Source organism: Macrobrachium rosenbergii, chromosome 13, assembly GCF_040412425.1.
Source record: "Macrobrachium rosenbergii isolate ZJJX-2024 chromosome 13, ASM4041242v1, whole genome shotgun sequence".
NCBI lineage: Eukaryota > Metazoa > Arthropoda > Malacostraca > Decapoda > Palaemonidae > Macrobrachium > Macrobrachium rosenbergii.
The window spans coordinates 43,444,334-43,457,152 of NC_089753.1; the positions used below are offsets into that span (position 1 = coordinate 43,444,334).

The 12,819-nt window shown below is 36.6% G+C and overlaps 2 protein-coding genes across 11 annotated transcripts in view; one reads left to right on the top strand and one right to left on the bottom strand.

The window, feature by feature from the left end:
• LOC136845248 (U-scoloptoxin(05)-Er1a-like) overlaps positions 1–12,819 on the bottom strand; it is a 102,265-nt gene that overhangs the window by 9,628 nt on the left and 79,818 nt on the right. The window lies entirely within an intron of this gene.
• Positions 5,212–12,819, top strand: part of LOC136845247 (uncharacterized protein C2orf42-like) — a 132,558-nt gene continuing 124,950 nt past the window's right edge. Inside the window, exons 1-2 of one of the 4 annotated variants that reach the window (XM_067115342.1) lie at positions 5,212–5,455; positions 6,071–6,146. Coding sequence is in view for 2 of the 4 variants with exons in the window: in XM_067115338.1 (XP_066971439.1) it covers positions 6,135–6,146 (12 nt within the window). In the remaining 2 variants the exon portion in view is untranslated. Of the gene's footprint in view, positions 5,456–6,070; positions 6,147–12,819 lie in introns of those variants that run through there. The other 3 variants (XM_067115338.1, XM_067115340.1, XM_067115344.1) reach the window with 3 other exon arrangements.

Sequence of the window (12,819 nt, forward strand, 5' to 3'; positions counted from 1 at the left end):
TTATTATTATTATTATTATTATATTATTATTATTATTATTATTATTATTATTATTATTATTATTATTATTTAAAACCCGTTTAAAGAACGTTGGTCTTCAGATGGCAGATTTTTCAGGTGGGTTACTATTTATAATTATTGTTTATAGTTCGGGTTTTAAAAGCTGAATCCAGCAGTAGCTGTCATGCACTCCTAGCGATGATAGTGTACCGATAAAAAAAATAATGATAATTAAAACCGTGATATATATATATATATATATATATATATATATATATATATATATATATATATATATATATATATATATATATATATATATATATTGTGTGTGTGTAACCAAATAACCATACGAATTTACTGTATGTATGTGTATACACACACACACATATATCATTAATCGTGTTAGGCTTCAACAAGAAGGAATGGATTAGCTTCCAGATTATTTAATTAAAGAATCTGGAATCTAAGTCATCCCGTCTTATTGAAGCCTAACACGAGTAGTGTGTATATGTGCGCGCGTAAGTGTGTGTGTGTGTGCGTGAGTGGGTTGGTAGATGAGTGTCTTTTTCCTTTAGATGGGAAAAGCAAACCTTCTAGGATAAGATTGCAAGCCTCACTTCTTGCCTCAGTGATGTAAAGGTTCCGTGGGAATAGGCAGAGAGGAATAATTGCAGGTCTTTCTCTAGACCGAGAACGGGATATGCTCTATATCAGGTCCACAATAATATTCAGTGGTGAATTATGTTCATTTTATAAAAACGTTACAAAAGCTTTCGAACCCTGTCCTGGGTTCATCTTCGGTCTAAATAAAATTTTAGTTAGACTGAAGATGAACCCAGGACAGGTTTTAGTTAGAGTGAAGATGAACTCGGGACAGGTTTTAGATAGACTGAAGATGAACCCGGGACAAGGTTTAGTTAGACTGAAGATGAACCCGGGATAGGTTTTAGTTAGACTGAAGATGAACCCTGGACAGGTTTTAGTTAGACTGAAGATGAACCCAGGATAGGTTTTAGTTAGACTGAAGATGAACCCAGGATAGGTTTTAGTTAGACTGAAGATGAACCCAGGACAGGTTTTAGTTAGACTGAAGATGAACCCAGGACAGGTTTTAGTTAGACTGAAGATGAACCCAGGACAGGTTTTAGTTAGACTGAAGATGAACCCAGGACAGGTTTTAGTTAGACTGAAGATGAACCCAGGACAGGTTTTAGTTAGACTGAAGATGAACCTGGGACAGGTTTTAGTTAAACTGAAGATGAACCCAGGACAGGGTTCGAATCGAAAGCTTTTGTAACATTTTTATAAAATCAACATAATTCACCACTGAATATTATTGTGGACCTGATATACAAATAATTGTTATATTTTGCAGAGAAAAGAGAGAGAGAGAGAGAGACGGGCGGGTGTAATAATTATATGGGTACAACGGTACTTGATATATAGTGCACCTTAGTATACGTATTATTTCAGAAAATTCTGAAATATCCTTCGTTCTTGCAAACAACAGTCATAAAATTTACTATAGAATACATTTACCATTGTTAGGTCAAGACCTAAACCCCACCCCACCTCTCTCTCTCTCTCTCTCTCTCTCTCTCTCTCTCTCTCTCTCTCTCTCTCTCTCTCTCTCTCTCTCTCTCTCTAGCATAGTAGCCGTGGGGTCTTTTAGGCTGGCAAAGACGAAGCCGGTGTTTAGATAACTCTATGCAAATGGGATCTTTCAGACATATTTTTTCTTCATGAATAATAAGCCTGTTTTACCCTTTTTAACTCAAGTACCTTCTATCATTATCTTCTTTTTAATAGTTTTTTTCAGACTTTTTAAAGCTATTTTTTTAGGTTGTTCTGTTTTAATGGCTGTCTTTTTAGAAAGCTACTTAAGTGATTTTTAGACAAAAATTGTTATAAAGTTTTTTTTTAACTTTTACAAAGAAAGTTTTACCGTTTTTTCCGAAAGCATTTCCCTGCATCGTCTCCCTCGTAATGATATCATTAGCGAACGCATACTGTCAGTAACGACGGTATTATAAGAGAGGGTCGATTCATCAAGTCCTAAACGTTACACAGGCGCCAGTGGTGAGAGAGTGTCAAAGTAAACCCATAGACTATCATTGTTACACACAGAAGCAAAAAAATAAAGGGATGGGTAAGATTTGCGGGTAAAGGAATAAGCAGTTTGATTAAACCGAATTGAATTGAATATAGAATTTAGGCCAAAGGCCAAGTACCGGGACCTATGAGGTCATTCAGCGCTGAAACGAAAATTAACAGTGAAAGGTTAGAAAGGTGTAACAGGAGGAAAACCTGGCAGTTGCACTATGAATCAATTGTTAGGAGAGGCTGGAAAGTCAGACGAAGAAAGAGAATATGAAAGGAGACACAGTAAAAGGAACGAAAATTGTTGCAGCTAGGGCCGAATGCATGCTGCAAAGAACCTTCAGCAATGCCTACAGTGCATCGCATGAGGTGCACTGACGGCACTACCTCACCAAGGCGTAAAGCAATTTGATGAAGTTATTGAAATTACGTGAAAATTTAGCGAAAATTGTGAAGGAAATTCAAAGGTAATCTTTGTGGATAAATGTAGCGAAAGTCGAGAAGTAATGACATCTAAGTTGTCCTAGAAATTAATTATGTAGTTGGAGAAAAAATAATTTTATTAATATCAGTATTTTTTAAATGATTATTTGATGCCGGTCAGTTTTCTACACGTTACAATATACTGTGAAATATTTATTTATCGTGAAATAGTGATCATAATCAGTAAAGTATGTCCTATGGTTCAGTTCATAATTGCCGATCGAGAGAGAGATAAAATCCCAGAGACGGTAAAAGGGAAATGGTAAAAGAATAGGTAGAGAGAACAAAAAGGGTGCTAGAGAGAGAGAGAGAGAGAAAGGAAAATCAGTATCACTTTTTATGAAATCTGTTCCGAATATTCACTTGCTTGAACACTTCCTCAAGCTGAGAGCAATGTTATTGATATCGTGTCAGCCCTCATGAATTTTCCCTTTAATCTTTTATATATTTATTATCGTTCCCCTTTTCTGTTGACTTCAGTTTCACAGAAATTCCTTGTCACTGAATTTCTTCAGGAATTTACGTAGGCTGAAAGATAATCGGAATTTTTCCACATCCGATAAACATAGATATTTGCAGGCGATGACTGTTACAAAACGGTATCTGTCAGATTTGCCAAGGTTATTATTCACACACACACACACACACACATATATATATATATATAAATATATATATATATATATATATATATATATATATATATATATATATATATATATATATATATATATAAGAATGGAGAGAGAGAGAGAGACAGAGAAATGATATTAGTTCAGCTACTTTTCTATTATATCCATGAAAAGAGTACTCGTAAACTTTTCTTTGTACTACAAAAATGAGAGAGAGAGAGAGAGAGAGAGAGAGAGAGAGAGAGAGAGAGAGAGGATATGATATTCCTTCAACGACTTTCCTATCTTATCCATGAAGAGAATATTCTTAAATTTTTACTTTGCATGAAATATAAAAATCAGAGAGAGAATATCCTATTCTATCCATGAAAGGAATATTAGTAAATTTTTCTCTGCATAGAATAAAAAAAATCAGAGAGAGAGAGAGAGAGAGAGAGAGAGAGAGAGAGAGAGAGAGAGAGAGAGAGAGAGAGCTGAATGATATTTATTACTTCAGCGACTATCCTATTGTATCCATAAAAAGAATATTGTAAATTTGTTTTCTGCATGAAACAGAACAGAGAGCAGAAAAAAATTCGCGGCAGAAAACGAAAGTCACAAAGCAAGTAAATCAGACTTATTGGAACGAAAATTCAACTAACCGATTTTACCAGAAAGCCCGAGATTGACAGAATTGGCGATAAACTCAGGTCAGCCTCTGTGAGAACCCTCCGGATATTAAATCCTATCCGCAATGCTTTTAGGGAAATCAGATTAGCACCTCGAGTTGTGTCTGACAGCTTCGTCCGTCCACGGTTTAGAAACCTAGACCGTGAGTCCGCCTACGGTCTAGAAAGGTAGACCGAGCGTCCGTCCAACGGTTAGAAAGGTAGAAATCATCTTTAGACTGTGAAAGAAAGCATATATTGTTTTATATACTTTAGATTTTATATATGGTTGAATGAATTTAAAATTTAGGCAAGCGTGGAAGTCAGTGGTGCGGAAATGTGGCAACATTGAGCTAGACCGTGAGTCCACCCACGGTCTAGAATCCTGGATAGCTAGACCGTGCGTCTGGCCAAGGTCCCAAAGCTAGACGTGCGTTCATCCATCCAGCCGCTGGGAACCCCTGATAAATGTATGGGTCCTTGACTGCCGCTGTCTTGGATTTGTTGACAATAAGAGTGGTTTCAGGAAAATGGAAAATTCCCGGTTTGGCATGAGGCCTTGTAGCTCTCGTTAAAACTGAAGACTGCTACCGCGCCCTCTAGTTCGTCGCTAACTACCAGTTTACGTGCAACTTTTGCTCCGTGTTTAGCACCAGCTCCTTGCGAATGAACGTAAAAACATAAACAAAGGATGTTAAATATCGTAAATGTAAACATAAGACATTAAAAACCAAAATCATAAACAAAAGACCGTAAATATTCCGGTCGGCGACTGGCAGGAACCAGGCCGCGGTAATGGTGTTCAGTTTTACCTAGCCCTCCTTGTGAAGGCCTCATTTGCAAATAGGTTGTAAATGTACGTTTCACTGATTTGGGACGAAGGATAGTAGCTGCCGGGGGTTGGGGTGGGGACTGGGGAGGAGGGTAGGGTAATTTATCTTGAGCAGGCTCGAACGGTCTCCATTAATGATGATCCCCTTTCGTTATATGTGAAGAATGTTTGTGTGTGTGTGTGTGTTCAAAGTATAACTTTAAACGTGTTACGCAGTTTTCGCTGCCTCGTAAGTAACATTATTTAGATAAAAAATATTCTTTCAAACATTATTTTCAAGAGGAAGAATATATTATAATAGTACTAAGCGACCTGCTACCGGTTGTTATGACATCGGATCATTCGTAATTAATCAGCTCTCTTGTTTGTTAATGATGGTACTCGCATACTGCTTAAGTTGTTTGAACGAGAAATGAAGAAACTATGAAAGTAGCACCATTTACAGGAGCCCATTACCAATGTTTGTTGTTCCAGAGCCCAACAACTGCCCAAGTAACGATGAAACTGTTGTTTACATACTCGGAATCTGAAAGCAGATTCTCACTGAAATTGCTCGTGCTGACTTCACTCAAGGGCCTTATATCAACCTTGACTTCATTGTTGTTGTGAGTTCGATAATGAGGCAACGTCTTCGTTGCAGTGTGACATGGACATTTTTGAGAATGAAACATTACGTGGTGATTTAATTGTCAAAGACTGGAGGTGTTACATTCGTGGGACAATATTTTTGAACCGGTGTGTTTACAAAGTGATAGTGGGTTAGTTTCTACCAACATATTTATATAGATGATTTATTATTTTGTTTGACAGTGTATTATTATTTTTTAGTATATACTGGTAGTGTATTATAATGTTTTTTGTTTCATTATTACGCTTGACCTTCTTCTTATTGTTTTTTAATACATACTGGTACTATATTACAATGTTGTTGGATCAAGAACTATTCCAAATAATTAGTGTGGACGATCTCTGAAGAAAGTTAAGTATACCTTAGTTTAACCAGACCACTGAGCTGATTAACAGCTCTCCTAGGGCTGGCCCGAAGGATTAGACTTATTTTACGTGGCTAAGAACCAATTGGTTACCTAGCAACGGGACCTACAGCTTATTGTGGAATCCGAACCACATTATAGCGAGAAATTAATTTCTATCACCAGAAATAAATTCCTCTAATTCTTCATTGGCCGGCCGGAGACTCGAACTCGGGCCTAGCAGAGTGCTCTACCGACACGTCCAGCGACAGATTTTAATTTTTAGCAACTACTAAATAAAGATAAAATACAGAAACATAGTAATAACACATGTTAAAAGCAATAAAGGCAGACGTTGTCATTAATGATGTTTATCTCATAATAATTGTTATTTTCTTTCAGATAACATCTCACCTTTCAAGATGGCGGTTCCCCGTCACGCCTCTTCTGCCCAGAAGTCGATCTCATGTTCAGAAAGGTAAGTCTTAATTTTTATAGTTATTTGATTTAATTCGCTTCACAAATGCTGAATTACTTTTGTTACGTGCTTGCAATAATAATTTTCTCTGACCCGCCTTGCCACCAACGTTAACTGAGATTACCCAAGGAGGTTTAACTCCTTGAGATCACCAGCGATTAAACTTGCATTGCCAGCGGGTTTTGGAATGACCAGCTATAAAAGGAATGATTAGCGGTTAGTGGGATTACCAGTGATTGCTTTTGTGATTTTTGTTTGTTAAGATTACTTGCGATCATTAAGATAATCAACGATTACTGGCTGTATAGACGACTATTAGAATGATTACTGTGTGGTTTATCCATCGTGCTTCTTATTTTAATGGGTCTTCGTACTATTAGGTCTTACTGTCCAGGTATATTGATGTCAGTATCCCAGTTTATATTAAGAGAAGCTGAAATATATGGAAGGTCCTTCAGTATTAATTTTTGAATGGTATTCTTAGTCAGATGTTACTGGATTTGGTAGCCAGTATTATTGGTAACTATTTTTCATCATTATAACGTCAGAAAATGCATGAAATGTTGTGCACATTCTCTCTCTCTCTCTCTCTCTCTCTCTCTCTCTCTCTCTCTCTCTCTCTCTCTCTCTCTCTTTTCGCCTTCTTGAAATTTCACTCTCATTTCTCCGGAACACCTTTCATGGGACTAGAATTACAGCCGCTCAAGGTAAGCGGTCCCGTAGGGGAGTAGTGCCGTCAGTGCACCTCGTGCGGTGCACTGTAGGCATTAGTGAAGGTTCTTTGCAGCGTGCCTTCAGCCCCTAACTGCAACCACTTTCGTTCATTTTACTGTACCTCCTTTCATAGTCTCTTTCATCCTACATTCCACCCTCTCCTAACAATTGATTCATAGTGCAGCTGCGAGGTTTTCCTCCTTTTACACCTTCCAAACTTTTACTGTCAATTTCAGTTACAGCGCTGAATGACCTCATTGGTCCCAGTGCTTGGCCTTTGACCTAAATTCTATATTCAGTTCAATTCAGTTCAAGGTAAGCGGTTATTGTCTGTCTGTACAAAAACTTCATGCTTAAATGTATTTTGAAATCACGCTGTTATGAAGCGGAAGTTATACAAATGTAGCATGGAATAATATTGGCAGGATGTAACTATAATAGTGAATGATAATATAAAAGTTATAAAAATCACATAGTAAATGTAGATATAAAGCTATTATTGTGTATGATCAGTTGCATTTAGTACGTGAATTGTGTAATTGTGTTTTATGTTATTATTCACAAGTTATATCTTACCAGTTTTATTCCTTACCGCAATTGCAAATCTTCCGTTTCATGACAGCCTGATTTCAAAATACATTTTATACTTTGTAGAACATCGCATTCAAAATAATGCCCAACGTTCGAAAATGAAAATCAAGTTCATTTGAAACAATACGATGCATTTCTGCGCCAATTTATAGAGTGTTGTTTTCTGTCGCACTGGTGGACAAGTTCTTTTCAACCAAATTCCTAACCGCGCGTTCATTTGGTGCACGTTCAGAATCTGGTTTGAAGCGAACGGATTGTGGCGTTCATCCAGAAAGAAAAACACCCTTTCATTTAAGCTTTATTTTTTTTTTAGTTATACGAAAGCACAAAATACTGCTTTCCCTTCATGGCTAAATAAACCTTGCCTAGTTGGACTATCTGTCTATTTTTAAATCAATTTTTGGGAGTCGTGCCACGGAGGGGAATCGCTAACAAAAATAAATACAAAGGGTATTTTTTCCGATCGAGTTTGAAACGGCTTTTGTTTTCTGTCGTCTTCCATTATATATATATATATATATATATATATATATATATATATATATATATATATATATATATATATATTATATATATACACATATATGTATATACAGTAATACTATATATATATATATATATATATATATATATATATATATATATTTATATATATATACACATATATATGTATATACAGTATATACTATACATATATATATATATATATATATATATATATATCCACTTATATGTATATATATATATATATATATATATATATATATATATATATATATATCCACTTATATGTATATATATTATATATGTAAATATATATATATATATATATATATATATATATATATATATATATATATATATATGTATATATATCTAGAGAGAGAGAGAGAAAGAGAGAGAGAGAGAGAATCGTCCTCTCAGTTTTACTTCTTAAGATCAGGAAAACTAAGACGTATCTCAATGGGTTCTTCGGAGGTGCTGGTTTTAAAACTATACAGGGACTATTCTTATTGAGACTATCGATTTATAGCTCCAAAGAAGCATCGTCACTCTCAACCCGAAGACAGACATTTGGTGTCCAAACTGAAGGTAAAAACTAAGTCATACTTCTGACACACTTCTCCTGCACTTTATCCTGATTTTATGGGTCTGTTGCCCTTGATAAGCATCCTTCTAAATCTTCGTACGTAATTTTATAGCCTCAGTCCTCAATCCCTCGACCATCAACCAGTAATTCCTGGCTCATTCCTCACTCAATTCCTCCACCGCATTTTCTGCCTTCTGTAGACGAAAGCAGAGTTTAACTTTTCTCTTTTTCAACTATCTAGTTTAGATTTCTTTAACATCTAAGGCAGGTTTTATTCAGCTAACTAGTTTAGATTTTTTTTAACATCTAAGGCAGGTTTAATTCTTTCAATTTATGTATTTATTTATTAATGTGTCTATTTATTTATTTAATAATTTATTTATTTATTCATTTAGTTTCTTATGGGTTAAAACCACCTTGAAGAACATCTTCCCCTACTTGTCAGCAACCTACATTGTCAACCCTCTTCCTTTACCCCTCCCTCCTCCTCCTCCTCCTCCTCCTCCTCCTCCTCCTCCTCCTCCTCCTCCTCCTCCTCCTCCCTCCCCATCACGCCATCTGGTCCTCTGTCTTCTTGTCGAACTCAAACCGTTGCCCTCGGCCAAGGTATTCCATAGACCTAGGTCCTTAATCTTCTATCAAGGGTCACGTGATATCTTGTTTTCTTCACAACCTTGTATTCGTCCCTCCTTACAGTATTTACCCTTGACATGATCCTGACTTAAAGAAATGGCTGTATTGTCATTTAAATGCTTGCAAATACTGCATCACGAAAATGACTACTTAACCAGCACGTTCTTAGGATGCAGGATGCAGGATTGGCAAGCATTTAAATGACAATGCAGCCACTTGCCGAAGCCGGGTGGGCAGCTGTTCGCCTCTTGCGTCTTGTTGCAGAAGATATCATGGTGCTGTTTAGGATACGTTTAGGCATGTTTTCTTTCCTTTTTTTATATACTGATGTTTTTACGTATATATATTTTTATATGCACGTATATTTGTTTTGCCCGGAACTGAACAACTCTTCTTTTAATTTATTTTGTATTTGGGGCAATGAAATCTCTCTGTAACAGATATATTATATCATTACTTTCGTTAAAATGGCCTCATCTTTTCCCCATAACCCGCACTTATTTTTATACCAGGATCAAATTTATGTTCCTTCATTTATCTCTCTCTCTCTCTCTCTCTCTCTCTCTCTCTCTCTCTCTCCCTCTCTCTCTCTCTCTCTGCATTAACAGTTCGTCACAGTTCGCTCATTTTCGTAGATCACTGCAGAAATTCTCCAGATAATTGTCTAAACGAGCCATTAACGTGCGAGAGTTTGAGAAAGTTCGCGGCGGATTGTCAAGATAACGATGTTAAATTGCTGTCACTCGCTATCGTTGTCCGAGAATGCAAGGTTTGCAGTTTTTACGGGTTGGGAAACAAGGATTAAGAAGCAATAGGCTTAGGGATGGGATCGTGATAAACCTGCTGTATATATTTATATTCTATGAATGGAATGGAGCCGGGTTTTACAGGTTGGGAAACAGTGAATATGAATCAGTAGGCCTAAGGGTGGGATCATGGCAGATTGGGAAACCGAATATGAATCAATAGGCCTAAGGATGGGATCATGACAGATAGGGAAACTGAATATGAATCAGTAGGCCTACGGGTGGTATTGTGACGTACTTCCTATGTATTTTTTGTGGGGGTGAAACGGAGCCGGGTTTTACAGGTTTGGAAGCAGTGATTCTTATTCACTGCTTCCAAACCTGTAAAACCCGGCTCCGTTTCACTCCCATAAAAAATACAAAAAATACCCCCACAAAAAAGAGCTAGGGATGGGAATCATAACAAACCTCTCATATTTTTCTGTGGGGATGGAAAGGAGGCGGGTTTTACAGGTTAGAAAACTGAAAATGAATCAGTAGGCCTAGGGTTGAGATCATGACAGCCTTCCTACATATATTTTGTGGTGAAGGAAAGGAGCCAGGTTTTACAGGTTGGGAAAAAAAATAAATATGAATCAGCAGGCCTAGGGATGGGATCATGGCAGGTTGGGAAACAGTGATTATGAATCAGTAGGTCTGGGGTTGAGACCGTGACAAACTTCATATATATATATATATATATATATATATATATATATATATATATATATATATATATATATATATATATATGTGTGTGTGTATGTATATATATATTATATATATATATGTATATATATATATATTATATATATACTTTTGTTGGGATGGAACGGAGCCGGGTTTTACAGGATGGGATACAATAAATTTGAATCATTAGGCCTAGGGATGTGAATCATAAACCTCTCATATATTTTTGTGAGGATGGAAAGGAGCCGGATTTTACAGGTTTTGCAATGAATTCGAATCAGTGGTCTTAGGGATGAGATCGTGACGAATTACCTGCATACTTTTTGTGGGGATGGAACGGAGCCGGGTTTTACAGGTTGGGAAACAAGGAATATGAATCATTAAGCCTAGGGATGGGATCATGACAGACCTTTTTGGGGGCAGGGGAATGAAATGGAGCCAGTTTTTACAGGTTAAGAAAACAGTGAATGTGAATCATTGGGCCTAGGGATGGCTTCGTAACAGGTTGGGAAACCATGAATCAATAGCCCCAGGGATGAGATCGTGACAGGCTTCTTATGTATTTTTGTGAGGATGGAACGAAGCCAGGTTTTGCAGGTTAGGAAAGAGTGAATATAAATCATTAGGGCTGGGAATGAGAATCATAACAGACCTCCCATGTATTTTTGTGGGGATGGAAAGTAGCCGGGTTTTACAGGTTGGGAAACGTGAATTATGAATAATTAGGAATAGGGTTACGATCATGACATAATTTCTATCTATTTTTTGTGGGGCTGGAAAGGAGTCGGGTTCTACAGGTTGCGAATAAGTAGGCCTAGGGATGAAGGTGATGGCAGATTTCGTGTATATACTGTAGTTTTATGGGGTTTAAACGAAACCGGGTTTTCCAGGTTGGGAAACAGTGATTATGAATCAATAGGCCTAGGGTTGAGACCATGACAGACTTCCTATATATTTTTTGTGGGGATGGAACTGAGCCTGGCATGTGTGTCTAATTTAAATCTGTCTCTGCCAGACTGCCTCTATAGCCTGCTCTGTTTGTAAGTGGTGAACAAGCACCCTTTTAAAATGGGCGTGTTATATTTTTAAATAATTTAGTTTAGTCTCACCTACAACATGCTATTCTGTTTGCTCCGTTTTCGTTTTAATCTGTGCTTCATACAGAATACACACGTGTGTATGAAGATGTATGCATATAGCATAATACTCTCTCTCTCTCTCTCTCTCTCTCTCTCTCTCTCTCTCTCTCTCTCTCTCTCTCTCTCTCTCCAGGTTAATACTGTCTTGATAAGGCTTCTCGTCTCAAATGTAATGTTACTTGATAATGAGACGGTTCCTAATACTCTCTGGAGGATTCTAATTATATCTTTAATATTCCTTAATGGGACGCTAGCATGCGTTAGAATATCCTTCTGAAGGATAATGTAAATCATCCTGTTCTTAGGTAAGGAAATTTCCTTCCTATTATAAATTCGGTTGTTTTATATATATATATATATATATATATATATATATGTATATATAAAATACATATGTAAAATACATATGTATATACACGTACATACATATATACGCACACATATATAAGTGATCAGTAAACCTACAGTCCTCTCTCTCTCTCTCTCTCTCTCTCTCTCTCTCACTTTGTGTCTTTTGTCTAACTTTCTTGTAATTTGATTTTGTAATAAGCTTATACATTCTTTTTGTTTTATAAAGTTTGCCTCGCTCTCCCCCTCTCCACTCTCTCTCTCTCTCTCTCTCTCTCTCTCTCTCTCTCTCTCTCTCTCTCTCTCTCTCTCTCTCTCTCTCTCTCTCTCTTCCATGCCCTTCTTTCTCAGTTTGTTGGAAAGGAAATCAATCAACCCCTTTCGCCGGCAAGCTGACCCTTATCTCCGTTTGTAACTGTGTTGGAATAAATGTGTGTATATATATATATATATATATATATATATATATATATATACTGTATATATATATATACAGTATATATATATATATATATATATATATATATATATATATATATATATATATGTGTGTGTGTGTGTGTGTGTATGTATGTATATGTATCCTACGGAGATTGAGAGAGAAGGACATGGAAGAGAGAGAGAGAGAGAGAGAGGGGAGGGGAAGGGTGAGGCAAACTTTATAAAACAAAAAGAATGTATAA